The sequence below is a fragment of the Electrona antarctica genome (assembly GCF_951216825.1).
Source record: "Electrona antarctica genome assembly, chromosome: 18".
Taxonomy (NCBI): Eukaryota; Metazoa; Chordata; class Actinopteri; order Myctophiformes; family Myctophidae; genus Electrona; species Electrona antarctica.
In genome coordinates this window covers 43,143,711-43,153,367 of record NC_136799.1, presented here as the reverse complement: position 1 = coordinate 43,153,367, position 9,657 = coordinate 43,143,711, and the positions used below count along the sequence as shown (strand labels likewise).

Here is a 9,657-nt window from a genome sequence, read left to right as displayed (position 1 = left end):
TACCGGATATTTTGATCCAAACCGGAAGTGGTCATCGTTCACTCGCTCCCTTTGGTCAGAATCGGCACAATGGTGACGTTACCGCCACCATCAGGACTGATTGTCCCAATACTATAGTCTTGCCCCGTCAAAATGAGATATAGTGTGTAAATCGCGGATTTTTCTTTTGGCATTAAAATTATGAATTAAAAATATGAATATATGTCACAAAAGGGCTGCTATTGGGGGTGGCACCCCAAGGGTTAAGAATAAGATGGATGAGTATTTGAAGTGATCAAACTAGCAATATAATATAAATAATATATAATAATAATGAAATAATAATAGAAGGTTTAGAAGCATCTTCCAGAAACGCGTCTCAGAAATGGCATGAAAGCAACCGTAATGCCTCAAATCTGTGATTTCCTTCAGCTGGTCGGGTTTTATTTTGCTGATCTGAGCCGATCTGCGGGATCATAGCGATCACACGCTATCAAGATCGTATGATATCAAGATCGTCATATGCTATGAAGATCATAACATGATGCTATAAAGATATCATAGCATAAAAAATTTTGTTCCCTTGTTTTCTTGTTTCTGTTCCCTTATTAACTCAGATGCCTGTAGTTTTGTTTGACCTGGTAGTTTTTTTTGCAGTGACACACACAGATACAAGATTTGCTCGACCCCCAGAAGAGAAGATATATGAACTGAGCTCTGTGTGCGTGCGTGCGTGCGTGCGTGCGTGCGTGCGTGCGTGCGTGCGTGCGTGCGTGCGTGCATCTGAGTGACATGCCTATTGTAACATATGAAAACACATGCCATGTGTCGGAGTGTGTCCTTGTATGCATCTCCTTTGTGTGGACATCATTTAATGGTTAATGTGCGTGCGTGCGTGTGTGCGTGTGTGTTTGTGTGTGCATCCCTCCCTCTCAGGCCACGCAGACGGACATCAAGCTGAGTCGCTACACGGCCGGCTCGGCCTCGCCCACGCCCACCTTCAAGGTGCGCCCCTACCGCTACTTCCGCTCCTCGGACTTCAGCCGCAGCTCGCGCGGCAGCCTGAACGGAGCGCCGCGCGGCGGCGGCCCGGGTGGCCCCCCCGCCGCCGCCTCCTCCAACACCCAGACGCTGAAGGGCAAGAGGGGCGGAGGAGGACAACCCCCGTCGTCCGCCATGATGGACACGCTGGGGAGGAGGGAGCAGCGAGTAGGCCGCGGCACGCTGGGACGCTCGGAGAGACGCACCTCCAAGGTATAGCGCACTCTCCCCACTAGAGAGACACACCTTCAAGCTATAGCACACTCTCACCACTAGACACACTCTCACCACTAGACACACTCTCACCACTAGACACACTCCCCACTAGACACACTCTCCCCACTAGACACACTCTCACCACTAGACACACTCTCACCACTAGACACACTCTCCCCACTAGACACACTCTCACCACTAGACACACTCTCCCCACTAGACACACTCTCCCCACTAGACACACTCTCCCCACTAGACACACTCTCCCCACTAGACACACTCTCCCCACTAGACACACTCTCCCCACTAGACACACTCTCCCCACTAGACACACTCTCACCACTAGACACACTCTCACCACTAGAGACACTCTCCCCACTAGACACACTCTCCCCACTAGAGACACTCTCCCCACTAGACACACTCTCCCCACTAGACACACTCTCCCCACTAGAGACTCTCCCCACTAGACACACTCTCCCCACTAGACACACTCTCACCACTAGACACACTCTTCCCACTAGACACACTCTCCCCACTAGACACACTCTCCCCACTAGACACACTCTCCCCACTAGACACACGCTCACCACTAGACACACTCTCCCCACTAGACACACTCTCCCCACTAGACACACTCTCCCCACTAGACACACTCTCCCCACTAGAAACACTCTCCCCACTAGACACACCTCCAAGGTATAGCGCACTCTCCCCACAAGACACAATACACACAGATACAATCTATGTAAAGCGCCCTGGATAAAGGCGCTATATAAATGCACCATTTACCATTTACCAGGTGTCCAGGAAGGGCTCCCGCGACGTGGCGGACCACATGGCCATCCAGATGGACGACTCGGACTCCATCACGGTGTCGGAGCAGAGCGAGCCGTCCGCAGAGTGCTGGCAGAACATGTACAAGCTGCTCAACTTCTACTCGCTCATCCTACCCGACATCCTGGACAAACACTCACCTCAGAACAACGCCCTGTCTGGTACTGTGTCTGTTCTGTCTGTCTGTATGTCTGTCTGGTACTGTCTGTCTGTCTGTCTGGACGAACACTCCCCTCAGAACATCTGTCTGTCTGTCTGTCTGTCTGTCTGTCTGTCTGGACCATAGATATATATATATATATATATATATATATATATATAAGAAAGCTAGATGGCTCACCCGCGCTCTGGCCAATGGAGAGCGACGTTGCTACGTGGCGGCCATCTTACCTCGGGGCAGCATAACATTGTGTCTATGGGCATGTACTTTTAAATAACCATATAACTTGCTCAGTTTTCAACCGATTTTCAAACGGTTTGGTTTGTTATAAACGTCAGAGATGTCTGCATACTTATATGCTTTTATATGACGTTCATATAAAAAATGAACTGGCCCGGCTGGCCAGAGGGAGGCAGCATAGAGACCAGGTTGGAATTACATGTTCCTCTCATGCGCTACGTCTGGCCGGGGGAAAGTGTATAGCGCCCAGGATTACATTAGACTTATTGACACTGGGTGAAAAAAATGGGTTACGAAATTGTGGGATTCAAAAAAAGAATAATAAAAAAAAAGCTCGAACCCAGGTGTGTGTGTGTGTGTGTGTGTGTGTGTGTGTGTGTGTGTGTGTGTGTGTGTGTGTGTGTGTGTGTGTGTGTGTGTGTGTGTGTGTGTGTGTGTGTGTGTGTGTGTGTGTGTGTGTGTGTGTGTGTGTGTGTGTGTGTACAAGTATAATATCAACCATTAATACAGGCCATTATACAACTGGACTGTCAGCTCATTGTTGTCTCCATGTTTTGCACTCCGTCCGTCTGTCCATGTGTCCGTCCGTCTGTTACCAGCTAATCTCCGGCACCGTTAACGCCAAATACCAAATGTTGCACACACACGCTCCCTGGATGCCAACAATGAACTTTTTTTTAGGTAGTTAAACAACTAGTCGACTAGTAAACTAGTCACCTAGTAAAAATGACTAGAAGTGAATGCCCTAAAAATAAAGAAATGTAAATGTGTGTGTGCGTGTGCGTGCTCTCGTGTGTGTGCAGACGGCGGGGGTCGGAGCCCCTCGGAGCCTCTGTGCCGGGTGATCTTCGAGAACGAGCAGGAGGCGCCCGGCGGCAGCACGCCCAGCAGCAGGCCGGCGGGCGGGGGCGGCGGCCGGAGGCGGAGCCTGGTGAGCTCGGCGGAGCCGCAGCACGTCACGCTCATCGTGTTCGGCATCGGCATGGTGAACCGCACGCACCTGGAGGCCGACATCGGAGGCCTCACCATGGAGGCGGAGCTCAAGAAGATCCACGGCAGCTTCACGCTGAAGGAGAAGATGAAAGGTGAGGCGAGGCCAGTGTTGTTTTCGTCGACTAAAACTAAGACGGAAAATGTCCGTCGACTACCTTTTTTCACTGACGAAAGCTAAATGGAAACTAGATGAAAACTAGGCTACGATGACTAAAACTGAGACTAAATATATTGACAATTTCGTCAACAGATAAAAACTAGATGTTAGGAAGGGGCTAGTGGACGAGACATCCAGCACGAGTCATTTTACACTTGGTTGCATGCTGAAAATAGCAGATCGGCTATTTTCAGCAAGTGTAAAATCAGCCATTACGACGGCATCAAGGCCCGCCAAAATACATTTTAGTCGACTAAATCAACTGTAGATTTAGTCGACTAAAATCTTATGATATTTAGTCGACTAAAATTAGACTAACACTAAAACATTCCGGGTGACTAAAATGTGACTAAAACTAAGTGAAAACTATTCAAGAGACTATGACTAAAACTAAAATCAAAATTTGCTGACAAAAACAACACTGCCTCGGTGGACACGTGGGTTGACCCATTAAAACCCATTTTGACGTCGAAAAAAAAAGTCTTCTAAATCCTGACAGTTTTCTGAAATACCCATGTTTCTATGTCAGTGGTGCCGACCCCCATCTGAAAATATGTTGTTCCAGGGACCTCCCCCAGAAGCAAAGATTTTAGTTAAAAACGTTCGCTCTGAAAGAATATATATTCAAAGATTTGCACCACATTTTCAAGACTTTTCAAAAATAGCAGACCTACAAGCTCGTAGCGTGGCACTCGGTGCCGCGCTACGAGCTTGTAGATCTGCTATTTTTCAATAATAGCAAAATTATAACATAATGCTTAAAACACCAAAAGGGGTTCCCGCTCAGAATGGATTAAGACCCGAGATCGGATTCTACAAAATGTCTTCTAAATCATGGCAGTTGCAACGCGTCGCAACAACGCGACACGTTGCGAGCTTATACAATAAATATTATCTTTTCCTCATGCAACCAAGGGTACAGTCTGCCATTACGACGCCATCAAGGCCACAATGCATTTTTGTTGTCCACAAAATCAACCGTAGATTTCGACCGAAACTAGACCAACGCTAAAAAACATTTCCGGTGACTTAAAATGTGACTAAATGACAATGTATTCAAAAAGACCATGACTAAATCAAAGTTCAAAAACAACTGTGTGTGTGTGTGTGTGTGTGTGTGCGTGTGCGCGCGTCTTCCGCAGACATCCTGCACCAGAAGATGACGGAGACGTGTGCGTCGGCTCACATAGGAGGAGTCAACATCGTTCTGCTGGAGGGGATCACGCCGGACATCCAGTACGTACAGTATCCCCCCCGTGCTCGCTCACTCACAGCCTCGCCTTCACACCGCACGCAGAGTCTGTTCAACAAAGGACACCATGCTTCAGTTTAACACAGGGGTTCTCAACCCGTGGGTCGCGACCCCTCGAGGGGTCGCCAAATTATTTTAGGGGGTCCCCAAATTATTAAAAAAAAAAAAAAAAGATAAATTATTGTAATTTTTTTTTCACGATTTTTCAAAAATAGCAGACCTACAAGCTCGTAGCGCGCCACTCGGTGGCGCGCTATGAGCTTGTAGATCTGCTATTTTTAAATAGCTAAATTATAACAATGCTTAAAACACCAAAAGGGGTTCCCGCCCAAAATGGTTTAAGGTTATTGTAGCAGTCAATTTATATTGGGGGTCGGGAGGGGGCGGGGGTCCCGAGACGTTGCCAAAGCATTTTCGGGGGTCCCCGGCCAAAAACGTTGCGAACCCCTGGTTTAACACATTGAGAGCCCACGCAAAACTGCCCAAAAATCACTTTCACCTAGAAAATCCATTCACATTTTTTTATAATTCAGCTGACTGTGGAGACACATGCTGGAACTTTTTACTTTGAAATGTTTTATAGTTTCTGAGTTATTTAATTTAAACGCCAAATGCATTCTCAATGGCGAAAACACAAACTTTGGAACCACGTATTAAAAAAAAGAAAAAAAATCATTGTTTTGATTTTTTTTTATTTCTTTTAATAAAAAAATATATATATATATATATATTTTTTTTTTTCCAAAGACGTCCACAGACGTCTTGGGCTCTGCCCGTGCGGTAATACCAAAGACGTCCACAGACGTCTTGGGCACAATGTGTTAAAATAAATACAGAGATGCACCCATTACCGGTTTCTTCCTTCCCCGGTAACCGATTCCGTATCGGGTCAATGCCGAGTACCAATCCGAAACCTTAGTGATACGTCCTTTTTTCAAATGATCTGAATCTGATCAGAAGAAAAAAAAAACGTGATCGTGACATCCCTAGTATCGATTATATCCATATCATGATTATTTCACTGAATATTGTCTGTGATTTTGGATATTGTACTCTTGTGTTCTATAAACATATAAATATCGGATCGGGGGAAAAAATCGGTGTCGGCAGATACTCGAAATCAAATGATTTCGGAATCGGAGCGGGAACAAAAAAACGTGATCGGGACATCCCTAATCATGCATATAATAATCTAGGACAGAGGTTCTCAAAGTGGGGTCCAGGGATCCTCTGGGTTCCTTGAGGGGGTTCCAAATGGACCCTTGCATGTGTCTAACTGATGCCTCTTTTACACGACGACCATCTCCAGATAAAACGGCAAAGTCCCGTTGCGTTCTCATTTTTTATTGACCCTTTACACGAGAACGCACACTTTATGAAAACGCTATAATATCGCTAGGTGGCGGTAACGGGCTGCCAAATAGACCAGTCACCCACGTTACGTACAAGAAGAAGAGCCAGCTCCCCCTTCACGCAACCCTTTCGGGGTTTTGCTTCCAGAACACAACGTGGTTGTGGCCGTCGCTCACTGCCTGCTTTCTACAACGCATCGAGGTGACAGACAGGCTGACAGACAGCCCATAGCATGCAGGCAGAGTGCGCCACGGGATGGTTATATATTTTATAATACATTAGGCTACATAAACGCTGCTGCCGCCTATCGCAAGGCATTTTATTTACATCATGGTTTTACATTCACCATCGCTGATGAGCAGCGCTTTGTAGGCGAGGAGGGAGGCTTGTTCAGGAACTCCATATGGCTCTGCATCAATGTAATAAATATACGCTGTGAGCCAACGTGAGCCATGAAGTTTTGCGGATCACCGTTTTGCCTGTTTATATGGAAACCATAGGAAACGGCGTTCTCAAAGGTTTCCACTCTGGGAGGTGTTTTCACTTTGTTGCGTTTTCACCTCCTGAAAACGCCGTTCTCGTCTAAAGGGACCCCAGCAAACGATACTTTATTTTGCCGTTTTCTGTGAACACCGTTCTCGTGTAAAGACCACCTGAGAGCGTATGAATGGAACCGAACCAAATGGACCTAAAAGGCGGGTTGGTTCTAGGGGTGTCAAAACAAATCGATTTCAAATTAGAATTGCGATTCCCATTATGAACGATTTCAAAATTGATTCATAATTTCCAAAAATCGTGTATACACGTCATTAGCGTAATTACTAGTTTTCATAACTAGTAGTTAGTTATTTAATAACTCATGGTATCATAACTAGTGAGTCAGTTATACTTTTGTTACTAGTTGGTGAGTTATGCTGTCGTACTGAGTGAGTTAGATATGACTAAAAAAGTGTGCACACTTTCTAGCACAGATCCCCGCCAGGTCAGGTTGCCTACCCCAGCGTTAGGGCTTTTATAGCACCGCCATGAGGCATATTTGAGGGGGGGAGCAGTGTTCTCTTTTTTTTCCTTTGGCCTCCTGGGAGTGTGCATGCAAAGCATCACGCCAATTGGACACTGCATTCGCGATATATTTAAGCAATAAGCCGTCGGGTCTGCCTACGCCCCCAGCCATTGTAAAATACCCGGTAACCTGAGACCTCTCGTGGCTTATTGCTTAATTTTGTGCACACTTTGAAAGCCAATTGGAATGGAGTCAGATATCTCTGTGGCCGTGTCATTCCATGACATGTGTCATGGAATGACACGGCCACAGAGATGGGGTGTACAGTACAAATTTGAGTGAGTTTTGGACAACATCTGTATGAGTACCCGCCCGGTAGTAGCAAAAACTGGAAAATCCAGGGTTCACACGGTCATGAAATTCCTGGAAAAGTTTTGAAATTAGAAAAAAAACTTTTTCCAGTAGTGGAAAAGTTTTGAAATTAGAAATAACTAATACTATGTTTTGAAATGAATCAAAGGTCCTGGAATTGTATAAAAAAAAAATGGCTAATTATTTACATACATTGTTTTTACACAAAATTTGTAACAAAATTAGTTTTTTTCTCCGAACGGACTGCGTGATTCCAGCATAATGTATACAGGGCGTGACAAAATGAACAGATCTACAAGCTCACAGTGGGCTTCAGCGTGATGCGTATAGTTAGCTTGTAGGTCTGTTCCTTTGTCACGTGACACCTACCTGTGCAGCTGCAGCGCATGAGCGGAGCGGTGAGAGCAGCACAGCAGTAAGATCTCGGGCTCATTATTGCGCTGACCGATTGTTATAGTCGTGGAATTTGGGTTAACCCATTTTGGGCGGGAACCCCTTTTGGTGTTTTAACCCATTTTGACCTGAGATCAGATTCTAAAAAATGTCATCCTGACAGTTTTCTGAAAAAGCTATGTTTCTATGTCAGGCGTTCTTCGATTTTTCAAAAATAGCAGACCTACAAGCTCATAGCGCGCCACCGAGTCGCGCGCTACGAGCTTGTAGGTCTGCTATTTTTTAAAAATCGTAAAAATGTGGCGCAAATCTTTGAATATATATTCTTTCAAAGTGAATGTTTTTAACCTCTAAATGGAAAAGTTTTGAATTTTCATTGGGGAAAAAAGAAAATGTGTGTGAACCCTGAAAAACCTCTGTGTGGATTTGTGTGTTTTCTTTTTGACTGTCCCTGCTTCTCTCTTTGTGCTACTCGCGTAGACTGGAGGACTTCCCTACCTCTCCTACCAGCACAGCCAAGCAAGAGTTTCTGTATGTTTTTTTTGAGTGGTGCAAACCACTCCAACAACTGGCTTTGTACCCGTGTTTGTTCGTACCAAAAAAAACGAGCATGGTTGCTATGCACTCCAACAACACTCCAACAACCAGCTTTGTCCGTATCCATGTGTCTATGTATGTTGTGTACCTGTACGTGGGGCCACGTACAGGTGAGCATGGTTGCTATGGTTAGTGTGTGACGTCAGACCACAGCTGATCAGGCTATATACAGTTGGAGGCCATCGATATTGTCCTTTTCTTTTTGCTGAGGTTTGCGTGATCTGCGCAAAAGGACAGTTAACCCATTTTGGACGGGGAACCCCTTTTGGTGTTTTAAACATTATGTTATAATTTAGCTATTGAAAAATAGCAGATCTACAAGCTCATAGCGCGCCACCGAGTGGCGCGCTACGAGCTTGTAGGTCTGCTATTTTTGAAGAATCGTGAAAATATTTATTTCAGAACACTGGAGGATTTAGAAGGATTTTTAAAAATGTTGAGGTCAGGCCTAAATGGGTCAAATGATAAGGGACAATATCGGTGGCACCCAACTGTAAGACCTTGCACCACTCAGTTCACACGGGTGTGATTTTTTATATATATATTACCGACATCAGACCCAAACAACCATGGACCTCATTCCCGCATGTGTCTGTCTGTGCTGCCTGGCCTCATCTTTTGGTTTTATTTGGATGTGAGCAGTTTGTCCCCACGTTCTCAGTTTCGTCAAATGAACACTTTTTTTTGTAGTGGTGTAAACCACTCCTACAACTGGCTTTGTTCGTCTGTCTGTCTGTCTGTCTGTGCAAAAAAAATGAGCATGGTTGATGCTGATTGGTTGATGCTGATTTCATTACGTTAGACATTACGTCAGAACACAGCTGATCAGGCTATATAAGACCTTACACCACTCAGTTCACACGGGTGTGATTTTTTTGACACCGATAACTTATCTGTCTGTACAAAGTTTAAATTTCTTGTGGTTAAAACTTGTCTTCTGTCAACACGTTAAAGCTGTAAATTCCGATAGCAATCATCAGCGCTAGGGTCTCTCGTCTCTCCAACTCTTCAAGGTGAAAATGCATTTTCTGGTGCGATACCAATTTTCTAAAATCAGAGGAGAG

General features: G+C 45.3%; 1 protein-coding gene across 1 annotated transcript in view; it reads left to right on the top strand.

The window, feature by feature from the left end:
- The window catches only part of kiaa1109 (KIAA1109), a 196,760-nt gene that overhangs the window by 100,959 nt on the left and 86,144 nt on the right, over positions 1-9,657 (top strand). The window contains 4 exon segments of the mRNA XM_079528812.1: positions 916-1,233; positions 2,039-2,234; positions 3,277-3,558; positions 4,766-4,859. Coding sequence (XP_079384938.1) covers positions 916-1,233; positions 2,039-2,234; positions 3,277-3,558; positions 4,766-4,859 — 890 coding nt within the window.